The 27,601-nt window shown below is 50.7% G+C and overlaps 1 protein-coding gene across 2 annotated transcripts; it reads right to left on the minus strand.

Annotated features, from left to right (window-relative positions):
• Nucleotides 1-1,877: 1,877 nt before the first annotated feature.
• Nucleotides 1,878-27,580, minus strand: RRP1B (ribosomal RNA processing 1B). Of its 2 annotated transcripts, none has more exons than XM_040266998.1 (16): nt 27,382-27,580; nt 20,281-20,363; nt 18,760-18,817; nt 17,496-17,581; nt 17,145-17,206; nt 16,682-16,811; nt 15,506-15,570; nt 14,885-15,066; nt 11,788-11,882; nt 11,138-11,235; nt 9,835-9,854; nt 9,130-9,258; nt 7,943-8,613; nt 6,281-6,427; nt 5,058-5,121; nt 1,878-4,464 (listed from the first exon to the last, which is right to left on the minus strand). In XM_040266998.1, the coding sequence occupies exons 1-16, from the start codon at nt 27,509-27,511 to the stop codon at nt 4,271-4,273; spliced, it is 2,214 nt and encodes a 737-aa protein (XP_040122932.1). In that variant the 5' UTR covers nt 27,512-27,580; the 3' UTR covers nt 1,878-4,270. The 2 variants fall into 2 exon arrangements, with proteins under 2 accessions (XP_040122932.1, XP_040122927.1); XM_040266993.1 differs by having other exon boundaries at nt 9,130-9,261.
• Nucleotides 27,581-27,601: the final 21 nt, after the last annotated feature.

Raw genomic sequence — 27,601 nt, forward strand, 5'->3', positions numbered from 1 at the left:
TCAATCCCTGGGTTGTGAAAATCCCCTGGGGAGGGGGGATTCAGAGCTCTCTCTGAATTCAGAGAGCTAGGAGCTCAGGGAAACGAGACCTTTGTACCTGCTATTGCTTCTGGTCACACTTTCTTCACCAACCATGGTTTCACATGCTCATCTCTTTTGTCCCTGTTCAAATATTACTTTCTTGCTAGCACAGTCAGGTAAATGAAGAAAAACATTAAAAATTAAAACTCGGTTTCAACTTAACCTTTGCAATAGGTAATAATCAACTGCATGTAGACTGTCTTTTCATTTCTTTGCGTTTCAAGTTCAGTAGACACTTAAAAGGTCTACTTTTTGAGATCTTTTGAGAATTTGGAGAGCAATCTTCTAAAGTCGCTCAGTTGTGTCGGACTCTGTGACCCCATGGACTGTAGCCCGCCAGGCTCCTCTGTCCACGGAGATTCTCCAGGCAAGAATAATGGAGTAGGTTGCCATGCCCTCCTCCAGGGGATCTTCCCAATGCATCCACTCCTGGTTTTATTTTTCCCACACGGAGCTCTTGTGCCCAGCTCACAGGCATGCATCTTATCTGTCTGTTCACTCACTGCTGCTGCAGCAGAGCAGGGCCTGGCCCCGAGAAGGTACTCAGCATCTGCTGAACCAGTGATTGCTATGGAGAGCACAGTTAGTACCAGAGGGAAAAATACCCATTTTGCAGTCTTGGTGTTTTTTTTTTGTCCATGCCATATGGCAGTTTGCAGGATCCTGGTTCCTGGACCAGCTATGGAATCCTACCACTGGGCCACCAGGGAATTCCTGGTCTGTCTGCTAAGGAAGGTGGTCCCTGCAGGCCTGTTGTCTGCCACACAGGAGAGGGGAGACGGGGTGCTGAGCACCCAGGGGACTGGAAGGAGCTAAACAGATAAATCTTTGAGTGGGGGCACTGGCATGGGCTTGCAGCTCCAAGCTCAGAGATGCTAAGAACACCAGAAATCCCACTCTGAGAACTGCTGTTTTAAGCATACCTTTAGGTTGTGGTGGCCAAGTGACAGAACCCTGCACCTTCAGGAATGGGACTGCTCCCTGGTGCCTGCAGCATCTTGAGGGTGTGGGGGCCAAGGCCAGGCCCTGTGCCCCACACTTGGGTGAAGGGATGGGAACAAAATGTGGGCAGAGGTGGACAGTCGGGCGCAGGTGTCCTGAGGACACAGACCCTGTATTCACCTCAGGGGTGCAGGGTAGGAGCCCCGACTGTATCATCAAGCGCAGCCTGGAAACCTCAGCCGAGGTCTGAGCTCCACGTACAACAGCAAGAGCCTGACTTCAAACTCTGGTCGCTGGAGGAATGGACGGACACAGGCAACTCGTAACAGAGCTCCATGAGGTCTGGCTGCTGAGACAGGTCAGGAGCACGCATGAGGGGCAGGGGGCCTCACTGCTGTTTCAGGTGTTATTTTATGGGGTGAGTGACCCTCTGTGGACATGTCTGGGGTCCAAACCACGAGTGAGGAATGTTTGGGGAACATGCGTTCTGCTTGTCCAGGGCAGGCCATGCTGATCCCCAGCAGAAGAGGGCCCGTGTGGGGAAAACAGACAGTGGAAGGCACTTCTCTGGGTGGAGCTGGGTGGGGGTACCCCCAGCCATTCTCACAGGTCGAGGCCCAAGGAGCGGATGCTTCAGGCCTGGCACCAAGGGCATTGTGAGCAGTTGCAGGCAAGAGGACTCGCCACGCACCCCCCCACTGGCCCTGGGCAGTGGATGCACAGAAAGACGGACAGGTGCCTAAAGACATTTGTTTTCAAACGCCTTCCTCTCACCCCATCAGCTAACCCCAGTCGCATTATATGAGTCCCCAAAGATGTGTATTTGTACATAGGCTGACAGTCAAGATCAAGTATAAATTTGAGGGCAAAGACCACTTTTTTTTTTTTTTAATTGGATTTGGCTTTGATGAGTACTGACAAACCCTGCAGACACAAATACAAAATGATTGTAAACAAACAGGCCTTGCCAGCAGAGTCAGGAAAGTCAGAGAAAACACACACACAAGTTGAGAGACAGTCAGGTTCACGTTCTTTCCCACACTAGTGACGGCTTGCCAATTTTATGCTTTTCTTTGTGCTTTCACTTTAGTAAAAGTTAGAAAGGGTAACATGTTTGCAAAGTGAGATACCAAACTGTACAAAATTGATCAATCCTGTGGGGTTCAAGGGAAGATGATCGTTTTACAAAATACTGAAAGATCACCAGCACTGATCTAAGTAATTTCCTTTTCTGGATGTTCAAGTCTCCCTGGCAATTTACCTAGGAAAATGACATGGACCCAATAGAAAACTGGCATTCAGAAGACATTTTCATTATGGATACATTCTTGTTAAATGTATGGAATGAGAATTTCTAAAAATTGTAGCCCAAATTTATGCATTAAATATAAGCTGCAGTAAACCTACCGAGTTTACTCACAAAATGGAGTAAGTCAGAACAGGTTCAGAGAAAGATGGAACCCAAGACACACTGTCACTCCTGGGCCCCGGTCCCCAGGACACTCTGCTGGGGCCTCAGGACAGACAGCTGACACACCACAGCGAAGAAGAAAAGTTCCTGCCCTTGACTGGAGGACAAACGAGCCATTTTTGCCACTGGATGCCTTGCTAAGACAAGTCTTAACATCGCAGGGTGATGGCTCATTTGGCTACATGACCCATCTTTAACGCTGAAATAAGAACTGTTAGAAAAATAATTTGACCAAGGATAATGAGACATTTTTTTAAAATAAAAAGTTAAAAATATCTGAGTGTTCAAATCTAACCTTTTCATACTATCAGTTTTGGTTTCGAAAAGATTATATCAAAGGCAGCACACAAAAAACCATGCAACCACAAGGTGACCTGGTGCGTGAGACCTGGCATTACAGCGACTATTTAACAGCACAGCAGCAATGATTTCTTCCTCGTGGCCTGACGTGACACAGCTTTATTAGACAGCAGGCCGAGTACAAACTCCACGTGTCCTCTTTCTCACCAGGGCCCCCTGACCGGACCCGGGTCTTGGCAGAGGCCCCATACTGATCACGTGATCAAGGAAACTGAAGTCACACCAGCCCTGCAGTCCCAGTGGGTCCCTGTCACCCCAAGGTTTTCTGCTGGGGAGGGTGGAGATGCCCCGAGCTGAGACCTGAAAGTACGTCTTCCCCAGATTCTGCCCCCTCCTCTGAGAACTGTCAGCTCATGACCGGGCCGGGAAGGGGCTGCCCAGGGGCTTTCCTAAGGTTTCAGATCAGTGTCCTGTCCATCACCCAGGCCCAAGGGGCAGACGCCGTTTCCCAGGGCTTGAGCAACCACCTGGCCAGCACTGCTGTAAACTGTGTTTCTGTTTTTCCAACTGAATTTTGAGCGTCTTCCACCCCGACTGCTGTAATTAACTAAAATTAGAACTTTATAAAAATCTGTAAGTGCAAGCTTCAACATCTGAAAAAAGGTAGCTACAAACAAATAAATAAGCACAGACAATTCTTAAAGGCTGATTCTTTGGCCTTCCAGCAGGAAGCCACACTTCAGCCACGGCGGCTGCGCTTCAGAAGGAAGGAGCTGGGACTCAGGATGGGGGTGCTGCCGAGGGCTGCCAGCCGCGGGGGTCAAGGCGCACAGCTGGCATGAGGACCTGGATGCGGGCAGGTGTGCGGTGCCTGGGAGGACCCCCTAGGCTGGCTTAGAGGTAGGAAACCAGGGAGGAGACCAGGCCAAGGCAGAGAGAGGGAGGAAACAGCCGGCCCTGAGGGCAGAGGCTCTCCTCTCCCGCCCCCATGCCCTACTTGCAGGGTCACCCCGCTGAGTGCGTGGACAGAAAGCACAGCATTGCTGATGCAGCTATGTCATCTACCTAGGACTGCTGAATACCCACATAATGTGGGAATCGTGCTTCGAAAACCAAAAGACTCTTAAGACTACAAACCATCAGAAAACCAGCCTTGCTCACAGCTGCACACGCAGGGGCTGGAGGCACCCTGAGCCCCAGATACCACCAGGCACAGCAGCAGTGCTGGGGCGCTGGCAGCGAGCTCCCAGCCGCACGGCCTCGCGCCCGCAGCCAGGACGGTGGAGAGTGGACGGCTCACGTGTGAACTCTGCCCGCAGCCCTGCAGACAGGGCCGGGGAGCGGAGCCGAGGCTCACCCAGAGCCCTGTATGCACAACTCATGGGAATTTATAAAAACAATACAAAGGCCCCTGCCTTTTAAACGTTATAATTTATAGAACATTCTGTACAAAACAGTCTTTAAAAGAACTCTATCTTAGAAGAAGTCCATAGCCGTTGGCCTTCTATTTGGTGTGGCGGTCAGCGGCTTCTTGGGGCCCAGAGGGGTGCTGGCCGGCGAGCTGGTGGGGGTCTTCAACACCCCATGGAGGGGCCTCTGTTCAGGGTTGAAGGCCACTCGGGAGGGGCCCGTGGGACTGACCAAGATGCTCTTGTCTGTCTTCTTGAACTCTGCCTCGGACGAAAGCCAGGCCACAGTTAACAGGGCACGACTCCTCTTGTCTGCCCACCAGCCCCACTGGTGCTGCCCCACCCCTCGCAGGCTCCCATGGGCCCTCAGCCTGGGAGGAGAGGCCGCCAGCGAGGCTCCTGCCCTCAGATGCCTCTCCTCCTCCATGGAAAAGGCCCCGAGGCCACCTGGACGGGGCACTGGTGGGCCATGGGGTAGCTATGGAACATGGATGCTTGGTGAACCCCAAGTTTAACCAGTTTCAGGAGGAGCCTTTCCTTCATGGCAGATTCATTCCTCCTGTTTTCTCTAGCCCTAAAACCCAGAGTTTCTCAGGTCCCTTCCAGACAGTCCCTCCCCTCTGCGCACACACACCCTTACTTGTGGTCCCTAAACACAGCCAGGACCTAAACTCATTATGTACTCCTAAAAAGCTTGGTTTCCTCCTTTGAAGAAACAAAACTAATCACACCTGTACTAAAAGCAGTCAGACAATCCCCCCCAACCCTCCCCGACCCCAGACGGGGTGCCTGGACCAAGGCAGCCATGGTGACAGAGAGACCCACAGACAGACCTAACCCTAACCCACGCTCACCTGCTGTCATGTTCCTGTTCAACCCGAAGGTCACCTTCTTGGAGCTGGACGGGGTTCTGTGTGGCTACAGGAAAAAAATAACAGGGCAAGGAGTAAAAAAACAATGGCTAAGCTGTCCCCAGAACCCATGCCCTCCAGGCATGGCAGTGGCAGGCCAGCCCCGCTCTGCAAGGACTGCCCGTCCCGGGGTCCCGGGGAGAGGGAGCAGGGTGAGGACGGTTGACACCTCCGGCGAACACCTTGGTCCAGACCCTACAGTTCACCTCATGAGTGGAGTACTGGGCACCCTGTAAGAGAACCTAGCTTCTGTGGGCGACGGACATGTGCATCCCAACGTCCTGTGTCAAGGCCTCCAGAAAGGGACCCATTCTGCATTCTGAAGCACCCTGACAAGCTCCTTCTTAGAACACCATAGTTCTGTCCACCACTTTTGCTTTAACATCACCAACATTTTAGGACAGAAACCTGGCTTGCACAAGTCTTGAGTCACTGAACTAATATCCTCAAGACATCTTAAAAGAACACACAAATATTAACACAGACAGTAGTCACTCTGCTCGTTCAAGTGGGTGCTTGTTAATTTTTTTGGCTGTACCATGGGGCATGCAGGATCTTAGTTCCCTCTCCAGGGATCAAACCTGTGCCCCATGCATTGAGAACGAGAGTCGTAACAACCGTGTCACCAGGGAAGTCTCCAAGTGGGTGCTATTTAAATGTCCACTTGTTGTGGGTGCCCTGGCAGGGCCAGCCAAGCACGCACGCCCACCTTGACGGCTCCACCAGGACCTGTGTCTTCTGGAGGCAGACTGGACGCAGTCCAGCAGCCTGGCCTGGACTTGCTCACTCAGAGGAGCACTTGGCAGAGCCGGCCCTGCTTTCCTGACCTGAGAACAGCCCCGGCGCCCTCCCACCACTGGGGCCCCTCCCACCTCCCCTCATGTTCTGGGCAGACCTACAGACCCAGGCTCTACAGAGTTTCCGACCTTCCCCTCATTGCCTACACGCGTGAATTCGAGGATGACCCCCATGTCCTGCTGATGTACAATAGCATCACCGACTGCACCTCAAGTTCCCTGGCCAAGCCCCTGGTCTGCCTCAGGCCAGCCTGACTCCCTGAACGGGGGCCTGCAGGCCATGGACAGCAGCAGAGGCTAGAGGTTGGCTGCAGACGGGTGGGGGTCTGAGGTGGAACTGTGTGGGGGATAGCAGTGTGGGGCAAGTACCTGCAGGGTGGGGCCTGGTGAGGCAGCGGTGCTGCCCTGGGCCTTCCTGAAGAACAGGGGCTTCGGGGAGGACGCAGTGTCGAACTGCATGAAGTCCTTATCCATCCTCAGCTTCTTTTTCAAAGGGCCATGCACCCCACCACTGCCCTGTGTGAGGGGGATGAGATGGGGTCACTCCTACCCATGCGTGTGGGAAGGGAGCAGACAAAACAGAGGACCCACCCACCCACAGGCTCACCCCAGACCCCTCAACAGCTCGCTTCTGGAACAGACGTTGCAGAAACCCATGCCTTCCTGCGCTGGCTCCGTGTCCACAGCCAGGGGTCTCCTGTCTTCTCGGCCACAAGAACCCACTTTCACCCATCTACAAACCTGTGACCATGTCAGAGGGTTTCTGGCTTTCAGAGACTGTGTGCTAAGTTGCAGCTCACTGTCTCACCCCACCGCCCACGGAGAGTCTGCACAGAGGGCGGGGCCTGGGACAGGCAGGCACAGAACCTTCCCTGGGACTTTACTCTGACACCCGCCCACAGCAGAGCCTACTCCTGTTCCAGAGCCTCAGGGGTCAGGGAAACCCAAGGTGGCCCCTGTCACACAATGGTTTTGGCAAGTCCCTGGTGTTCCTGTTTCAGAAGTTTGCTACCTTCCCCTGGAGGGAACCTGGAGCTGCAGACCTGGGCCAGAACGCTGCCCCTTGTGGAGGAAGACCTCCCCAGACCCTCCAACCATCTCCAAGAGGGGCTGCCAGGGAAAAAAGAAAACTTCTCAGACGTTCTCAGTTAAGGAAGACGAGCAGCAATGACCAATGGGTGATGGGCAGAGGCTGGAGAGCCCCAGGGACGTGACACAGGTGCTCCAGTATCAGGGAAGGCCTGAGGTGGGAGTGGACTTCCTGGATCCCAGCTGAATGCGTTTCCCGCCCTCAGACCTCCCCCTGACCCCTCAGGGGTCCTGCACTGTGAGGCCGGGCACAAGTTGTGCCCGCGTCCTTGCGGGCTCCCTAAAAAAGGCCCTGGGGTCAGAAGTGCTGTAAAAAGCAGGAGCCATGGGCACGCACGCTAGGCAGGGCAGCAAGCTGGTGCTGGGAGGCCCAGGGGGTCATGCATCCAGCCCCGAAGGCCGTGAGGACTGCCTCTGCAAGGAGTGGAAGCAGCCCAAGGAAATGATGGCTGCCCTGCATGGGCGCGGCCACACGCATGCATTGGGAGGAGGGTGAGAGCTGCACACCCAGAGTCTGGCCCCTTCTATCTGCTCCAGAGATCCAAGGGGAGAAAAGCTTCCAGTGAAAAAGAACAGGGGTAAGAGTCTGGGGCTGCTGCTCCTGCCAGTGGAGCCCAGGACTGGCCAGGAGGTGGAAGAACGTGAGCTCCGCATGTGATGAGGGCACCCTGCCTGTTCACTCCATGGAGGTGGAGTGCCCGCTGGGCCACTGGGGCAATCCCCCAGCCTGCTGCTGGCCCCGTCACACCTCTGATCACCGGGGGTGGAGGTGGGGGTGGGAGGGGAGGCACCGGATGCCTCCGAGACAGGTCACTATTTACTCCTTGGTAGAGGGTGTTTGGAGCCATGACGGCTCCTGGTCCAGGGTCTGACTGCCCCCTGCCCTGGGGCCGAGGGGGCGGGGCCCTGACCCTCCTGCCTGGGAGCCCCCCTCTGCCTTACCAGGGCCGGGATGAGCTTCATTCCTCTGGGCTCCACCGAGTTTGACATCTCCTTCATTTTCTTCCTCTTTTTCAAAATGGCAGCTTTCTGAGCGCACGAGTCATAGAGGTCAAGGCCGCTGGGCCCCCCACTCTTTTTCTTCAGTTTCTCGCCCGGAGGCAGGGAGGTGGGGCAGTCCCTTCTGTCTGCTGGGTTGGCTGGGGGCCCCTCCCTCTGAGGTGGGGGCCAGGCCAGCACAGGCGGGCCACTGCCGTTGACCAGCAGGGCTCCCAGCTCCCGCCTCTTCTTCAGGACCGGGGCACCGCTGGCTGGGGCCGCTTGAGGGGCCACCCCCTCTAGAGGTGATGCTGTTGACCCCAGGCCCTCCACCTGGATCCTTGGGCTCCTCTTCCTGGGCCGTTTCCTCTTGTTGTGCAAGGAGGGCAGCTCCGAGCTGCTCTGCTCCTGGGTGCCAGGCATGGCCAAAATTCCCAGCTCAGCCCCACTCTCCTCTGGGGCTCTTTTGGGACTGGCCTCTGGCTCCTGGCTCCCATTCTGTTCTGGGCGCGCGGCTTCCCCACTGGGCCTTGTGCATTCAGCCTGGAGTTGCTTCTTCTTCTTCTTCTTCTTCCTCCTCTTTTTCTTTGGAATGCTACCTTTGCTCTCTTCCTTGGCAGGGGAAAACGTGGTTCCTAGAGACACAAGTCAGTCAAAAAGTGCCCGGTGCCCAGGGGACCTGCCAGGGTTGGGGGTACCCACAGCATGTCGCCAGTCCCCACCAGACCCTTCTCTGTGTCCTTGAACCCCACAAGCTTTCTCACTTCCCCATCTCTTCCCCTCCCCAACCATGCCTGGAAACCTTCCTGAGGCCTATTTTGATGTAAATGGATCTGAAACAGTATTCAGATTCCTACTAATTTTCAGGCCCATATCTGATAATAAAACAAGTGCCCCGAAGGGCAATGTCCACCTAGGATGTCCACATCCCCACCCTCTTCCTGCATGAGGAGTCCGCTATGCTTCCACTTCAGCAAGGCTGGAGCACAGTCCGGTCCCCGACAACAGCACAACAGCTGGAGAGATACCCTCTATACATCTCGGCCCTTCAGAGTGATGGCTCTAACTCTGCGGTGGCCCGTGTGGACGTGGCAGGTGCTTCCTGGGCCACACTGGCCCACCGCGTGCTGACCAAGAGCTCTGCAGCTCACCTTTCCCTCCTGCCATGTCTGTCTTCTCCAGAAGTTTATTCCCTTTCTTTGTATCTGTTCCTTGACTGCGGGTCTGGTCATCTTCGTCAGCAGTGGTATCCTCAGCAAAACTGATGTGAGAGAGACTGCCTGCTGGACACCAAAGACAACGTCTGGTCACAAAGACACGTCTGGTCAGCTTTCTAAGACAAGCACGGCCCTGCCCCCCGTGTGGGTAATTTCAACTCTGATTCCTGCCGAGTCCCTTATTACTTCTCCACCCCCAACCTGAAAAGTTGCTGCTGCAGGTTTCTCAGCTGAGGCGAGGTCAGGGACTGTAGACCCAGGGTGACAGCCTCTAGAGCTCACCCCACAGGGGTTCGGCTGTGCCACCTCCACATCTCGACAAGGTCTGTGGGGCCCCCATTCGAAGCACCCCAAATGCACAAGAGGCAGGGGCAGCAGACACACCCACCTGCTCAAATGTAACCCAGCTTCCAAGGAGCAGTTCCCCTCCCCGACCCCGGGGAGACTGGAGGGAAGGGATGGAGGCAGACTGATCCCAATGTGAGAGACTCTGACATTGACCTTTTTTCTTCAGGAAGGCTCAAGCTGGAATCCGCCTGTTAATCCCCACCAGCCCCACCCCAACAAGAAAAATGGCGCCCGGCTCCATGGTGCCCATGTTGAGAACATCACCAATTACAATCTTCTGATTTTCCTCACCTTCAGAGAGATCTTGGAATCTGAAAAAGAAAACAACAAAGGTTCCTAAAGAAACTGCATCTTCCTGCCCCCCATAAACACATGCACTAACCTTTTATGATATAAGACATGCTTTTCTTTAAAATCTTTATTGAGATATATAATTCACATACCAAACAATTCACCCATTTAAAGTGTACAATTCAATGCTCTATTATCAATGTTTTTTCTTTTCCAATTTTCAACATATTTTTTATCGAAGTATAGATGATTTACAATGCTAATTTCTTTTGTATGGCACAGTGACTCAATTATACACATGTAAGTTATTTTTCAAATTCTCCTCCATTATGGTGTATTGCAGGATATTGAACACAGTCCTCTGTGCTATAGGTTAGGACCTTGTCGTTTTCCACTCGCTATGTAAGAAATTAACGTGTAAGTGACACCTGGAGTCTGTGAAGTCACTTTCCTTCTTCTCCAGAAAGGGTGGTAGAGAAGGAAGGAGGTATGAGGTAAAGGCCAGAAACCAAGGACAAAACGGCCCTCAAGTATCACACGCATGACATGAAGATCTAAGGCTTTGTCCTGGCACAACCCAGTGAGACTGGAGGTGGAAATGCTTCCACCTCTACTTACATTCCAGTCCCTCTTTGTTACTGAGCAGAGATGGCCAGCAGTGTTTTGTTCTATATGACTGTGCTGAGTTAGAACAAAAGCAAGTGTGGAGGCGTGCGCCGGGCGGGGGCAGCGCCGGGGAGCAGAAAGGCTGAGTCCAGCCCTAGGTCTGGCAGCTACAACCCCAGGCGATGATGGGTGGCCTCCTTGTACCCCGGCTACCTCATCTGTCAAATGGGGCAATCCCAGAAGCTGCCTTGTGGGCTCTCCTGAGTGTGAAATAATCTGTGTAATTGCTCGGGACAGGGCGGCTCACAGAGCGCAATGAGGCTCAGCTGTTACCTGTCGGCAGCTGCAACAAGCCGCAGGACTTCATGGTCACACAGGTGATAGAACCACGCTTCAGGCACACTCCCGGGGAGGTGAGGAGGTAGCTGAGCTGCTCTTTGACCCTTGGTGCTACGTCTTGACCTAAAGACCTCCTCCTCCACCTCTACCACATAGCTGGGGGTGAGTGCAGCTGCCTGGGCAGAGGGGAACTGGAGAGGCAAGAGCCTATCCATGGAACCTTCCAGTGAACGTGTGTAAGGTCAAATGCAGAAGCATTTGAGCTGAGTGGGTGAGAGCTCCTGCCTGGAGTGAAACAGAAAGGCGGGGCTGGAATTCGGAGGACAGCCAGGTGAAACCTTCCTCCCCAGTCACTTACTTCTTGATGAGCTCGGAGAGACGTTTCCTGTTGAAAGGAGGGACGTTTTTCCTGTTGGTCATTTCCAGGAGTCGGTCAGCAACCGCCTTGTAGTCAAACTAGGTGAGAAGAAACGCTACGTGTCTGCCGGAAATACAGCCCCACCTGACCAGGAATCATGCCAACTGGAGACACGCAGCCCAGAGCTCTCCCTGCAGGACGTCCACACAACGTGTCGAAGGCTTGCCCACCAGGCACCTAATAGCCACTGCCTTCGAAAACTTTCTTCTATTATTCTTGGGGGAAGCTATTCTTTGTTTTACTTCTTCTTCATGAAAATTTAGGGGGCTGTGTTGTTCTCTAAACTTAATCTAGATGTTCAATTCGTAATTGGTAACATAGTAAACTCCCTTTATTGAAAAAGTACCATCGGGCTGGCTTAATTGTATAGAAGACAACAAATCTCAGTTAAAGCCAAAACGAAGACTGACATCTTTCAAAATGCCGTCGTATTTAAATCTGTCTCCAATAAGCTCATTATAAGAGAAGTGACACCAGTGACCCAGAGATTAAAACGAACCTTATGCATTAGGCCTGTGGTTTAATTATCTCTGATCCTAATTCCCCTTTAGTTAGGCAGCTCTCTACAAAGAGAGACAACTGCTACCGACCTGGAGAAGTGGCCTGGTGTTCTCCACACTTCTGCTGCCATCCTGTCCACCTTCCTGGCTGCCCTCCTCTTTTCCGGGGTGACATTTGCCTAGTGCTATCGAGAGACACATCCACAGACACAATTCAGATACATGGCCACAGCTAAGCCACTGTCCAAGTAGGTGTCTTTTGGTATTTTCAACCTCCAGACACTAAAAGACAAAAAAACAAACCTCATACATTTTGCCTTTTAATTACCTCACAGACAGAACTCCCACCATGAACTGCAGTGGAGGTGGACAGCAAACTTGTGGGCCAGGGGCTCGAGCCAGAGGGAGGAGTGGGCGGTCTGTCCCGTTTCAGGAAAGCTGGGGCAGTGGTGAACTCCCCACAGCACGACGCTGACCCCCAGGGGCCACCTCAGGAAACACAATGACCTAATGCTAACACGACTTTTTTAAACTTTTTATTTTATATTGGATACAGCCAGTTGACAATGTTGTGACAGTTTCAGGTGGACAGCAAAGGGACTCAGCCATACATACACATATATTCATGCTTCCCCAAAGTCCCCTCCCGTCCAGGTGGCCACTAACACCGAGCAGAGTTCCTGGTGTGTACAGTAAGTCCTTCCTTCCTTTCTCCCGTTGTTCCTCCCTAAGTGTCCATCAAGAGAGGAACTGATAAAGAAGATGGTAATATATACACAGTGGAATATTACTGAGCCATTAAAAAAATGAAACAATACCAACTGTAGCAACATGGATGGACTGAGAGATTGTCATACAGAGTGAAGTCAGTCAGACAGAGAAGGAGAAATATCACATAACATCCCTTCTATGTAGAATCTTAAAAGGAATGACACAAAGAAACCTACAAATCAGAAACAGACTCACAGACTTGGAAAACTCATGACTGCCAGGGAGAAGAATGGGGGGGAAGGGATAGTTAGGAGTTTGGGATCAACATGTACACAGTGCTATATTTAAAATGGATACGGCTTCCCTGGTGGTTCAGTGGTAAAGAATCCGCCTGCCGATGCAGGAGACACAGGTCTGATCCCTGGCCCGGGAAGATCCCACACACCGGGGAGCAACTAAGCCTGTGCACTACAACTACTGATACTGAGCCTGCGCTCTAAAGCCTGGGAGCCACAACCAAGCCCAGGTGCCACACCTGCTGAAGCCTGCATGCCCTAGAGCCCATGCTCCGCACCAAGGGAGGCCACAGCAATGAGAAGCCCGCCACCGAGACTAGAGATGCCCGCGGTGCCGCACCTAGAGGAAAGCCTGAGCAGCAATGAAGACCGAGCACAGCCAAAGAATAAATTATTAGAAAACAAAACAAAATGGATAACCAACAAGTACAGCTAACGTGACTTTCACCATGTACTAAATAACCGAGCATCATAGCCATGGAGAAGGAGATGCACGTTGCTACTGAGATCTCACAAGCGCTCACAGGTGTCCTGTCTCTGGCACGCTCTCAGCTCCTGAGTGGTGTGGCCTCAGGCAAAAGACTGGGCAGGGCCCCCAAGCATTTGATGGAGAACCTGGGAGGACATCTTGGAAGGCGTTTAGGGAAAGGGGGCGCTCTGGTTCAGACAGAAATGTGGCGCCAGGAGGGGCCCAGAGACAACACAAAATGCGCTTGAGGCTGTTCAGCTAATGCTGTCACCCACAGTCAATTTAAAATGAGAATATCTTGTCTTTTCTTTCTTAAAGATTTCTTTCCTTACTAAATAATAAAATAACATCATTGTAGAGGACTTAGGAAAACAGACAAAAGCACAAAGGAAAATAAGAGATCATGCACAATTTTGCCATGCAGGCTAGCTCCTGCCACCTTACATACTCTTCCAGATACACACATACATGTTTATATACGTCTATGTCTAAACATAAAAACCAGGCACTTCCCACACGGGGTTCTTGTTATTGTTCAATCACTAAGCTGTGTCCAACTCTTGGCGACCCCTGGACTGCAGCATGCCAGGCTTCCCTGTCCTTCACTATCTCCGGGAGTTTGCTCAAATTCATGTCCATTGAGTCGGTGATGCCACCCAACCATCTCATCCTCTGCTGCCCTCCGCTTCTCATGCAATCATTCCCAGCATCAGGGTCTTTTCCAGCGAGTTAGTCTTTGCATCAAGTAGTCTAAATATTGGTGATTCAGCATCAGTCCTTCCAATGAATATTCAGGGCTGATTTCCTTTAGGATTGACTGGTTTGATCTCCTTGGCAGTACAAGGGATTTTTAAGTCTTCTCCAGCACAACTTGAAAGCAACAATTCTTCGGTGCTCAGCCTTCTTTATGGGTCTACTCTCACATCTGTACGTGAGTACTGAAAAAACCATAGCTTTGACTATATGGACTTCTGTAAGCCAAGTAATACCTCTGCTTTTTAAAAATATTGTCTAGGTTTTTATGTCTCGCTATAAAAAAATCTTTCCATGGCTGTTAATTTTTGAAAGCTTTCCTTTTAAACGACTCCAGGACATTTCAAAGGCATGGGTACATCTTGAACTAGCCCTTCACCTACCGCCAAGGCACTGAGATGCTATCAACCACAGGAAATTCTGATGAGGCTACAATTTAAATGCCCCACATGAGTCCCATGGACATTAAACAGTGCTGAGAGCAAGGTGCGTCCATTAGCTTACACATCCTAAGGAAAAGAATCCTGAAGGCGGAGACAGAGAGGAGAGCTACAGACACAAGACTGCATTCCCAACACATCTGTAAATTGGGTTTCTGACCAGGGACCCTTCAACAGGCATGAAGCCAGATTAAGAATTTTTTTTTTAAAGCTGCAACATCAAAAAAACACATAGAACCCAAAACAACAGCAATGGAAATAATGAAACCCTGGAAGAAAGCCTCGTGACCTGGGAGACGCAGAAAAGTGTGTATGTGTACGTGTTTGCCCAGGGTGACCAGGCTCTGGACCGTGCAGGCGTCTTAACACAGCCGTGCTTCCCTCCACGGGTGGTGTCAAGGCAGAGACCCCTCTGGTCAACTCCAGGTGGTAGTCAGTGAGCTGCCAACAAATGCACTGAAAACTGCTCCTGTGACGTGAATTTTACCTAGGAAAGACCCTTCAAGTAAATTTCTCACCTGCTTTCTTTTTCCTGGCTGCTTTTCCCCAGGCCATCTCGTTTCCAGACACCTCTTCCTCTGAGAGGCCGCCGCCACCCACTTGTGTTTTCTGCTCCTTGACTGTCTCTTCAGGTACAAAAGGAGACTGATCTACAATGACTTCAAAAACACCCCTAGCTATAGTCTGTACCAAAGTCTGGCTGAGGGCGGAAGCACAGCAGAGAGAGCGTGTTAGCGGATGGCCTGGACTCTGTTCCCTCCAGGAGCGCAGCGGGCGAGACACCGAGCGCGCCACTGCTCGCCCAGTCCAGCCCCCCAGGGACCCATGGGCCGGTGCTGCATCCCTAGCCACGCCCTGTGCTGCCGCACTGCAGCCCAAAGGGGCCATGAACGCCAAGCGCTGCGTGATGGAGTGGTTGGACCTGGGACAGAAGGAACGCGCGGGGTGGGAGAGATTCGTGCAGCCCCTGGGGAACACAGCTGGGAGAGCCCAGCCAGGACTCAGAGCTGACGGGAGTTAGAACTTGGTGCTTCTGAGTGCTGGCTGACCTGTGCATCATATTTCACCTACAATTTTACCACCAGCCCCCATAAAGAAGTACCAACTGAAGTGGTAAAAGAAACACATGAATCACTTACTCCCTAGTCTTGGCAGCAATCTTGCAGAATGGATCAATAAACTTGAGATTTTGATCTGCCAAAAGCTGTAACAAAGGAAAAAAAAAAACGAGGGGAAAAAAAAGTCTTTCAGATGTGCCCTTGAAAAAGGAAGCACTGGTGTTTTTCAGACAGGTTGAATCAGACCCACACATCTCTCACAATGCCCAAAACGCACTCTGCTAAAAGTCATGGCCGCCATCCAAGCATCCAAGCATCTTAGTGCAGTGGCCAGAGAGGACTGCCCACCCCAACCGCCGGCACTGTTCCATCCTACATTCCCGACAGACTCCCTCCTCCACGGAGACAGGACACTCCCAGACACCAAGGCGAAGGAATTAGAAAACAACAACATACACTTTCTTTTAATTATGAAACAAAGAAAAAACAAACACATGTTCACTGCAGACACTTGTGAAAAAAAAAAAAAAGAAATCACTACTCCTGATCCCCAACTCAGATAATCACTGGCTTACTAAAAACTGTGTTATTTCCTTTCTAGACCTGTGTCTTAAACAAGCCATACCATTTGTGTAGCTTTGTCTACCTTTTTTCCCCTACTTTTTTTTTTTGGCCATGCCACACCACATGTGGGATCTCAGTCCCCTGACCAGGGAATAAACCCATGTTCCCTGAGGTGGAGGCAAGGAGTCCTAACCACTGGACAGTCAGTCAGGGAAGTTCCTCCATACTGCTATCTATCTATCCATCTCACACAATGCAGCTTTTGGGAACTTAGTTCCCCAACCAGGAAGTGAACTAGTACCTGCTGCAGTGGAACTTCTAACCACTGGACTGCCAAGGATGTCCCTTGACTTTTAAAAACTCAACCTCATGAATATCTCCTCGTGTTACAGAATTCTTCAATGGACTATCTAAGTTGTTTTTGATTCTGGGTATCAGACTTCCATGTACCCTGTTAGCGCACAAATCTTTGTCCACATGACCTACTGCCTGCTTAGGACACATTTCTAGATGAGGAATAACTATGTCAAAGGACAGGCTGACCTACTCATGCTGCTGCAGCCGATGTAACCCTGGGCTCTGCCAACAGCATTTTACCTCCAGCCCATGGAGCACTCAGAGCAGGGCCCAGGCCCTGCCAGTTCAGGGGCACCTTGGCCCCGTGCACTGTGGCAGGGTGCTTGCCCTTCTTACCTCCTTCCCGCCCACTTTGGACAGCTCGTCCAGGTAAATGTCGATGAAGAGGAATTTCACTCCATTTGGAGACCGACTTTCAGGATGCAGGACCTCCTTCATCAAGATGTTGAGGAAAAGCTTGATGCGGCTAAAGGAAGAACATATGCAGCTCTACAACCCCTGCTGCCAACATCCTCTCCATCCCCAGAGAGAACGTGACGTTCTTGTGCCCAACTGCTAAACAAGCAATGCACGATGGAGAAAGTTCAACAATCACTGAAATGAGTATAAAGTGTTGCTGTGTATGCTCAGCTCTGTGGGATTTTAAGTTCTTTAGGCATGAGGACGCTGGACTCTTGGTACTCAGAGTGGAAGGCGTGGATCAGGTGACTCAGACTTGTTAATTGAAACACTTAGAAAACCACGCCATTGCCTTAAAAGTTTTAAGGCCCCCAAATGCTAACCCAGAGGGTTCACCAACCTTTCTTCCCAGCCGTTTCGCTTCAGAACTTCAAAGGACTGCCTCAGGACCAGACGAATCAGCTAGAGACAGATAACTTTTGTTACAAAAGGAAAGTGACAAACACCCATCAGCTTAGCAGAACAACAGCTACAGCCTGGATCCTCAAAGTGGAAAGTTCCTACACTAACAGATTAGCTTCTAGATCAAACACTGTTAACTAAGGAGCCCCAGACTCTGACAGCTGGAAGAGAGAAAACTGATGCCTCTGAACACGTCCTCTGGTGCCCCCTGCTGGTCACCTTACCACGCACCGCACAGCCGCCTCCCCAAACCAGAGATGCAGGTCAAGGGCTGTGGCCCCACCCTCACCATGTGGTATTTGTCCAGACGGAGCCTTTCGATGCCTGGCCACTCGCGATTCACGGTCTGCCAGAAGGTCTGGATGAACAGGTGCTCTGCAGGGAACAAGAGGCTCTGAGCGCTCCATTCGCAGGGTGCCGTGTCACCATAGAACAAGAAAGGTCATGAAGGGCAACAGACTAGGATTTCTCGAGGATTCTTGGGCAGCTAGAAAATCTGGTTGGTAACTAAGTATGCTCGATAATTTTTTATATTTAAATAAAAGCTTATTTTGACAAGAAGTGGTAATATCTTAATGTTTGACTAGAAAGCTCTCCAGAGCATGTTTCATTATCCATTGTAAAGCCATGATTCTGTTAAAAATCAAAAGATGTCCTGAGCCACAGATACTGGCCCTTCTTGTCCAAATACACTGAACAATCAGCCCTAAGCCATCCATCTGATGGCACCTGGGGGACCCATGCAGAGAGTCAGCTTTCTGTTTTCATGTTCAGCGTCAGCTGAGTGAACTTTAACAAAACAGTTTTTCTCTTCTGAGCCATGAAACCAGTACTTTTTATCCCAAAATGGTTTGTTTTTTGCTTTGCTTCCTTTTGCACAATTCTCTCTTGATATATGAAAAGCTACAGTATATTCCATGTACAGAATTTTGATCCTTACGAGTCAGCTGGGAGCCTGTTAAAAATCCAGAGAATCACTGAGAGTTAACAAGGCCATTGGATGGTTCTGTTCTGAGGGCTGGGCAAAAGCAGTGAATTCTGCCTTCTCTGTTTCTGTAAGTAATCAAAGCTGAATGTCTCAGAAATATTAATAATTAATTTCTCCCTTTGTTTATTCATTTTGGCCAAGAGGGGTTACTTTACAGTTTGTTACCAGTGATGACCTGAAATGGCTCTAGTCCCAAAGAGGACAACCAGCATCCAGAAGTAACCGTGGCACCACACAGTCACACACAGCTTCTGAGAGCATTAAAGTAACTCAGAATGTGGAAACTCTGGAGGACTGCTATTTTTTTAAGACTCTTTTGAAACCTCTGAGATGCCGAACGTGATGCCCTTCGTTCACCCTCTCACTGTGTATCTAAGCCTGACACAGGTTTCCCAGGTCTGTCACCTGACATTCACACTCCCGGTGCCCAGGCTCATGTGACGCTAGCCCCCCGGAAAATGGAAACTTTGAAGGAAGGAGAAGAAACAACATCGAGTAGGTTTCTTAGGCAAGTTACCAAATCTGATGAGCAGGTTTTGAAAGTCACGAAAATATCAGGACTTACGAGCCTCTGAGTTGTTAACAACATGGATGAGTTGGGAAATAGTGTTCGCTAGCTCCTCCTGCAAAGTGGAGTTGGGGAAAAACAGCGGGGTTATTACGTGGAACCACGAGAGGACAGCATCATGGCCTGTGGGAGGGGGTCGGCCCCTCTATTCTCACTGTCACCTCCACTAAGAAGGATGTATCTGAACGCCTGGATTGCATCACACGTGAAATGCTCAGTTTCAACGGACTATTGTGCCAACTCAACATGCCTTCAGAACTAGGCTGTGCGCTCACATATGCTATGCCTAGGGCGAGTTCAACTGACGCACACAAGAAACATCAGCTCTCAACTCCTGGCTTTCAACATATAACTTGGGTTGAAATTCCATCCGAATCCCCCCAATAATGGAAACGCAGATGCCAACTGCAATGAGAAGCGTCGCTGGCAGTGAGATACTGGGACTGTCACTCCATGCGGCTCCTGCTGGCTTGCTGGCAGACAGGCTGCGGGAGCAAGGCAGCAGAAAGCAAAAGAGCCATCCTACTGAGGCGCACAAGCTTGTCTGGGGGAGAACTCGGGCTCCGGGTCTATGAAGAAACCTGACTCTGGGAATGTCCACAGAAGAATCCTCACCGCTATCATGGGGCCTTCACCTAGACTCAAGTCTTTCTCACCCATGTTAAACGAACCCCGGACTTGAAAGTGATGTTCCCATTCATCTGTTTCCTTCCTCCACTAAAGCTGTTGGTTGTCACTTTGAATGTAACTTAAAAATATTTTGCTCTGCTGTCCTACTCAAAACATGTTCAGTGGAGTAAAGGCAGGAAATCAAAGTGAGTCACTACAGGGCTCAGGGGAAGCGGAATAGCTGCAGGTAAAGGTCAGACAAGTAAAAACCTACCCTGGCATTTTGTACATCAGAGGGCTTCAAACAGTGCCCCCAAAGCTAACCCTCTCCTGCTACAAAGAGAGGCCTGTTTCACACACCAGAAAAGAGCTCTTCAAGAGCTTAAACCACTTTCTCTGATGGTTCTGGCGGCAGGGCTTGGTGTGCTCAGCAGACAGGAGTTCAGGTGAGTGCACACACCCGGGCAGGTCTCCACTGCCACTGTGATGAGACCATCAGCTCCAGAACCACTGCACATTCTATTAAGACTCTGCCCCACTTAACTGTGGCAGAGCTGGGCCCAGAGCCGGGTAGCTCACAGGATCTCAGACTAGCGTTATGCTATTTTTGACCACAAATAATAAAGGAGGAAACAGAAACTTTATAATGTAAAACCTATCACGGAACCTATGAAACTGTGACAGAGAAATAACAAATCTAATTTATGTGTCTTCGTTTGTGTTTGAAAAGATTTCACTTCAATGCTTGCACCCTTTTCTCTATGGACAAGTGGTGGGAAAGTGAACCTTTGAAGCAATGGTTTTCCATCTGTTTCCGTACATCAGGGATGGATACAGCATAAAACGGGCAGTTCTCTCATTCACTGGTGCCCCGAGTCCAGCAACATGACACAGGGAACTGTAGGTTACCTGCAGAAGCGGTTCATTCTGCACCCACATGCAATAGAACAGCCCTTTCCAGATTTTTAGAAGTTCTTCTTGGCTGAAACCTCCTAGAAGGCAAAAGACCAGAAAAGTCTTATTTCAGAACCTACACGTTTCCTCCTTAAGTTTAGAGCTGCCAGAGAAGCAGTGAGAGTAATGCTGAGCACATTTTCACTTTTACTTGCAAATGTCTTTTTTATTTGAAGCCTGCATTTTCTTGCTGTTACAAAACAAAGACATAAATGATTTAGTTTTGTCAGCTATGGGGCAGGGCGGTGGCAGTAGAGTGTTCTCATGATCTGAGTAGCATAAGAAAGCAAACGTCATCCACACACAGAATTAACTAATTTAGTTCACGAGTCATTTAGGAGTTCCCTCAAGTGGTCCTCTGCCTGAAATTAGCACCGCACCCCACCCCCCACCCCCGGCAACACCACCATTGTCACTGGTCTAGCCAAGTTAGACTGAAAATCCTGCAGTTGGTCTGCCCATGTCCTTACAACCGGCCCAGGGGAAAAGGCCAGGCTTTGGGATATTTCTGCAAAGATGACTTTTTTGGGCTCTTGGCTGGGCTGGACCTTGACCCCTTCTTTCCCGCTTACGGTTTTCACCTACCAGGTATGTGCAGTTTTAAGTGGCATCATCCAGGTCAGCCTTGTTCTCATTATTCCAGCCCGCCTTTCCGTCTGAACCCCCTACAGCCAAGCCACAAGCTGTACACAGACTCCCGCCTCCTGGGTTGACCCTGCTGCTGCTGCTAAGTCACTTCAGTCGTGTCCGACTCTATGCGACCCCATAAGATGGCAGCCCACCAGGCTCCCCCGTCCCTGGGATTCTCCAAGCAAGAACACTGGAGTGGGTCGACCCTAGGCATCACCAAATGACCGTGGAGTAACCTAAGGACTCACGAGATCAGCTAAGTGCACATTCCTGAAGTCTCCAAGCCTGCGGAGGACAGACAGAACCCTCAAGCCTGATGCCTGTTACAGCGGTCTTTATAATCCTTCACTAGAAAGTCCTGGGAAGAACCTTGTGGTGCAGCAAAGGACAGACACAGTGAATATAAATAAGTATGTATTTAGAATCAATGTGATCTGAGGACTCTACAGGATTAGTTCAGAGTGATAAAGAGGTCCTTTCTGGACAGAATGAGCTTTACTTATTTTATCTGGAGGAAGCTGAAGAACTGTATAAGGTACTGATCTCCAAGTTACTAAAGACCTTTCCCATGCCAACAATTTCATCACGGTGCATTCTGATTCTTTGTGATAGGCTCTCATTTGCCAGAAACTATAGTGAAATTGGCTTATTAAAGTGCCTTTCCTTTAGGGGTCAAGAAAACTGGTTTTCCTTCACCTGCCTGTTACCAATAAGACACACCTGGGGCACTTCCCACTGAGGACATAACTACATGTGAGTGGTGGGTTCCACCAGAGCACACTGACTTAGTCACGACTGCAGTACCTCTGGCGTGGTCTCCTGTGTTTACATCCAACCATGTTCAAACTAATGAATCATGGATCTATCTGGGCAGGGTCATCAATGGCGTTGAAACAGCAGATGAAAGGCTAGTGACGGGTTTCACAGTGCATGCGTCAGACCAACACCACCAAGCCCACTGGATGCCCCACGTGATGCAGCAGGAAGAACACAGAACTGCTTGGTAAGTATTCTCACAAAAACAAAAAACTGAACCTAACACTGCTTCAAATGTTAACTTTTAATACCAGTTTGCAGGAACTATAGGAGACAGAAACACAAATCAAATGAGACCATGGGATGCAGTCAGCAAAACCCCAAATGGCGAGGCGGGGGGGGTGGGGGGCCGGTCTCGATAGGACAAATGACCCAGTTCTTCCAACAAATAAGTGCAAGGAAAAGAAAAGCCGGATAAGAACTGTTAGAATTGAAGAGTCACTATAGACGTGACAACCAAATGCTATGGGTGGGTCTGATGTGGATTCTGATTTGTCATTAAGAGTGTATGAAATGATGGGAATGCACAAGATTGATATTTCACATTAAGCAAAAATTTCCTAAAGGTGTGACAATGTGGTTACATTAGCAGGGTCCTTATCTCAGAGGTACACACTTAGGTATCAGGAGGTACAATGAGACACCAGGGGTTTGCTTCCCAAGAATCTCGTGGGAAGGAGGAAGTGGGCCAATCAGATGACCTGGCCAGGTAATTAATAAATACTGAAGCAAAGTACTTGTATTTGAAATACGTTTGAAATATTCCTTAAAGAAAAGAGAAAAAAAAAGAACTGCATGAGAGTATCAAAATGAAAATGTTATCATGGGCTGTTTTCTTTCCCTTTTTTTTCTTTACTGTTTAGAAAAACCATCATAATGAAACTTGAAAGGCATGAACACTGATGAAATAGGACTTAAACAACACCATTTCCTGCACGAAGCTTGGGACTGGGCATCCTTGTTTCTGCTCAGCAGCTTCACTGTCTGCCCCCCTACAGAGCTGCCCCCTTTCAAGGCAGGGCCTGGGAGGAGGGCAGGAGTCCCGGGGGCAGGGTACTGGTGTGAGAATGGACAGAAGATCCCTTCTCGCGGGTCTCAGGAAGCACTCTCAGCACTGCCGGGAGACCTGAAGAGAAGACGAAGTTTGGAGCTGGCCACATGCCTGGGAGCCTGTCTAGGATGGGAGAACCTGGGGGCACAGAGCCATCTGGAGAGGAGCACAGCTCTGGTGACACCAGCGGAGCCCCAGCACGAAGCTGAGATTTGGTTTCTTCCCTGAAAACTAGTGGGGCCTGGACATTCTGTCAGGTTTCTACTGAAAAAGAATCCTAAGCAGTAAGAACATGTTTCTACTGCAAGAAACATCAGACACTCTATCAAAGCATACACTAGAGAGTCCTTCACTGCCTCCTGAAGCCAGTCCCTTCCCAGAGGGCCCTGCTCCCAGTCTGGTGGCATCTTTCTTATGCACAGTTTTGCAACACTCATGTGTGACGCAGAAACACACTGCTGCGTGTGCGCGAGGCTCAGAAGCCTTTTCACTTAAAAAGGGCACAATGTGGGTTCCTCTCCGGGTGCTTTCTCCAGGAGAGCAGCGTGTGGACTGCTGCTCAGAGATCATGGCGGGCAGCTAGCACCTCCGGGTAACCCACCTGTGCTGGCGAGGATGCGCTAGAGACCTTAGCAAGGGAAAACGAGATATCCACAGAACAACCCGGGAGAGCAGATCGTGGAGCGTGGGCAGGAAAGGGAGCTGAGAGTGAAAACAGGTTCTGACTTTCATCCGATGTGAAGTGACCAAGGACAGGGAGGCCCCAGGCTGCTCCTTACCGGTTGGGCCCTCCTGGGAAGGCCTGTGACACACGTGAGGCTCACACTTGGGGTCAAGACTGAGTGCACAAGTGAGAGGCATGTGGCAGTCACACATTGCTGTCCCACATCCGCCACCACAGCCTAGTAGGCACAGCTCCCTTTAAAAACACCTGTTCCCAGTATAGGTATAGAAGTCCTTTGTCTTCACTCAGGAACTTAACTGGGAAAAACAAGGCACAAACAGAATGCTCGCCATCTGATGTGTCCTAGCGCTCTGCAGGTGAAGGACAACGTACCCTGGTCACACAAGGTGTGAGTGACGTTTGTAAGTCACCCACACACAAACTGTCACAACGTTGATTTTAAAAGCAGACTCATCCCACAGCTGCTTCTGGATTGGTCTCTTCTTCTGGGGGTTGAGCTTCTTAAACTTAATGCAACTATGTTTCTAACAACAATACAGGTTTAGTTACTTCAAAATGAATGAGATGAACATCAAAGTGAGACTTGGACACAGAAAATCCAACAGCTCCTCTCATGGGGATATCAGCCTAGGAGCCTGCTGAGCCCTTAACACTCAACGGACATCTGTGTGGTAATAGCCTCAGCTCCAGTCAATAATGCTGGACCCCACATCTGTGTGGAAATAACCTCAGCTCCAGTCATTCTATTAAGTTCTGGGTCGAGAGACCCCAAACCTGCCAGTGTTAAGATGTACTCATTCCCTCATCACTGCCACTGACTAGACACCAGGAACCACAAGATGCACTGTTATTTTACGTGCCACCAAAAGAGAAAGCAGCAATGCAACCAAACTGTCACATGTTGATTTTAAAACGTATAACACTCTTAGAGGTTAAATGCTGAGTGAAAGTGAAAGTCGCTCAGTTGAGTCCGACTCTTTGTGACCCCGTGGACTATACAGTTTATGGAATTCTCCAGGCCAGAATACTGGAGTGGGTAGACTTTCCCTTCTCCAAGGGATCGTCCCAATCCAGGGATCGAACCTAGGTTTCCTGCACTGCAGGTGGATTCTTCACCAGCTGAGCCACAGGGAAGCGCTAAAGGCTGAGGGTTGCAGATAAATTTATTCTGTTCACAGCTGCATTCCCAGCACCAAAAGCAGTGACCCAAACAGCAACAGCATACCTACAATGGGCACCCAACAGGTATGCGAACACACGAGTGAATGAACAGGGACAAGTGAGCCCTTGTGAGCAAAACTGCGGTTATTCCATGGCTGTGAATGATCAACACTTAAAGAGGGTACAGCAACACTTAGTTGCTTTAAGCTCTACAAAGATTTTCAATTTGTTTTCAAACTAAGTTGCTAATGGACAGCAGAGTGACAGCTCAGACTCTCTTTTCTATGCCTGAGACGAGACACAATTGACCGGATCAGTGAGGTTTCACTGTCAGGCCAAGTTATTTCCGAAACTGTGTTTCTATTCCGACAGGCACAGCTGTGGCAGAGACTATGTCCATTCTGTCCCATCACCCCTGTCTAGGTGTGCACTTTACTGTCATTTTTCTGAAGGCCTGCTACACTCCCTGCATTGTGAGGAGCATAGGACAAGTAACTCAGACCACACCCAGGGCACTGCATGCCCCTGGGCATCCTGCCCTGGGGCCACCCCAATGTTTCAGACCCTGAGCCTGTTCACCAAAGGGGTTTGAACACCAGGCTCTGTCTGGTTGCCTCCACCCGTAGGCGCTGCATCTGGTCCTTCTTCTGTTCTGTACACAGGCTGGCCCTCGCGTGTCTGGATGCGCGCCCACTTCCAGCTAGGAAAACAGATCGAAGTTTACAGTGTTTTGGGGAGACAGTGACACACTGACTAATAATTAAGAAGCAGGGCAGCTAAGTGCCACAAAAGAGACACACAGGGTATCCCGGGATCCTTGCGGGGCAGGGTGAGGTGAGACAGAAGGCATTTTGGAGCGAGTGATGCTGAACTGAGTACTGGGAGTTGGAGAAGTGTGGGGATCTTTTCAGAGAATGGGAGATGTGGAGGCAGAGGTGAGAATCGGTGTACTGAACACCAGGAACCAGTGTGGAGCAGTCATATGGGGAAGAGGGGATGAAGTGTGGAGAGAAAGGCAGAACAGACCGTGGTCCGCAGACCTGGGATTCTGACCTGTCCAGCTGTTTTAAGATGATGAGCCAGGCTGGTTCCAGAGCAGGGGGTTCACTGGGGGCAACTGGAGTTTAGATGAGCGAGGAAGCAAGCAACCACAGAAGTCCAGATGAGATGGGGGGGTGGGTGGGGGGGGGGACAGAGGGGTGCTCCAGGCAGGGGAGAGTAGTTCAGGAAATGAGACAGCTGAGACCAGAGGACACTGGATGCAGAGTGGGGGAGAGGAGGCCAGCTAGAGTCTGGGTGGGGAGGGGAACTAGAATCCAAAATTAAAGAGCAGGGGCAGCACAAGAGGTTTGGGGGTTGGGGGGCGGGGGGAGGGAGGGAAGAAAAATGAATCACTTTTGGACATTCTGGTCTGAGGACACACAGGTGGACACTGCCAGGTGAGTAGGGCATATCTGAGCTGAAAGCAGCAAAGGTCTGGGTTAGAAGACCAGGGTTAGAAACCTCCAGCATATATGGGATGAGTAAATTAAATCTGCTGGGGAGACCTCGAACAGAGTCAGTCTTTCTAGCAGACTTCCCATGAAACGGTACTTTCTTTCCCCTGGGTAGTCTTTTGTGGTTTCTCCTTAAAATAAAACATTAACTAAGGAGGTCAGCACAAGGAGAGATAATAATTCTTTGAAAGAGGCTCTATGTACCAGAACTAGCAATAAAAAAAATCAGACTTATCTTGTGTGCTCAGCCGCTCAGTCGTGTCTGAGACTTTGGGATTCCACGGGCTGTAGCCCGCCAGGCTCCTCTGTCCATGGGATTCTCCAGGCATGAATACTTGAGTGGGTTGCAATGCCTTTCTTCAGGAGGATCTTCCTGACCCAGGGATCGAACCCAGGTCCCCCACATTAACGTCTGAGCCACCAGGGAAGCCCAGACTTATCTTAGTGCCATACAAACCTCCACTGCACACTGTAGCTCATTCTTTCAGGAGTTTACAGATCAGTTAATGAAATCCTTCAACGGTACCCACTGCTGTTTAAACCCAAATCACAAAGCCCGATGTGACTTGCCCGCTGCCTACTTGTTCAACTTCACCTTCCCTTACCCTCCCTCACTTACCAACCGTCTCGCACTGCTAGCCCGCCTCCTCTCCCACCTGCTGAACGTCAACGGCCCACGTAGAGGATGGTTTTCTTTCCTTGGTTTTCGTTTCCTTTACTTTGCTTAAAGGAGCTCTGTTTCAGGTATAAATTCCTCCCTAGATTTCCCGGGGCAACTCCCTCCAGGGTAGGGATTCTGTCTTCTCTTTTGCAATCCCAACTCCTAAACGTGTTGGTCAAGTGAAGGCGTGACTCAAAGAAGAGCGCACCAGAATCTATCAGGTGAGCCCAATGATCCAGCGTCCAGGCTCAGGGTTGGACAGAAGGGGTCTATCCTAAGCTTCACCACCCAACTGTGACTTTCAGCAGACCACCGACATTGTCGGCCGCAGCCGCTCAACCTTAGAACAGGACGAGACCCAGCAGAAAGCGGACACAAAAGCACACGCGGGAGTGCGACTCAGTGCCACACGCTCTCCCCGCTCCGCCCGCGGCTCCCCCGGCCCGTCCCCCGTGACGCACCTCCCGACCGGGCCCCCTTCCCACAACCCCCAGCCCGGCCCACCCCGTGCTCCCACGCCCGGCCGCCATGTGCGCGGCGAACGGCCGGCGCCCACCTGTCTCCTTCTGCGTCTTCACGCTGATGTACTGGCGCAGCTTCTTCATCGCCCGGTCCCGGATGCCCTTCTCGTGGGACGCCAGCCGCTGAGCGAACTGTATCTCGGCCGGCTGCATGGCGGGGGCCATCGTGTCCGTTGGAGCAGCCCCCGCCACAGCCCGCCGCCACAGAGCCGGTCGCGACTGCGCAGAAGGCTGTGGCCCGTGTAGCGGCGCGCA

Source organism: Oryx dammah, unplaced genomic scaffold (assembly GCF_014754425.2).
Source record: "Oryx dammah isolate SB20612 unplaced genomic scaffold, SCBI_Odam_1.1 HiC_scaffold_2, whole genome shotgun sequence".
In the NCBI taxonomy this organism is placed as follows: domain Eukaryota; kingdom Metazoa; phylum Chordata; class Mammalia; order Artiodactyla; family Bovidae; genus Oryx; species Oryx dammah.

What these genes read in the sequence shown, in the direction of transcription:
- RRP1B (XM_040266993.1), bottom strand. Translation starts at nt 27,511, where the DNA reads ATGGCCCCCGCCATGCAGCCGGCCGAGATACAGTTCGCTCAGCGGCTG. An exon ending in AGAATGAACCGCTTCTGCAG is followed by an intron (nt 18,818 to 20,280) that starts GTAACCTACAGT and finishes TCCACTTTGCAG; the next exon opens with GAGGAGCTAGCGAACACTAT. An exon ending in GTCTGGACAAATACCACATG is followed by an intron (nt 17,207 to 17,495) that starts GTGAGGGTGGGG and finishes ATCTGTCTCTAG; the next exon opens with CTGATTCGTCTGGTCCTGAG.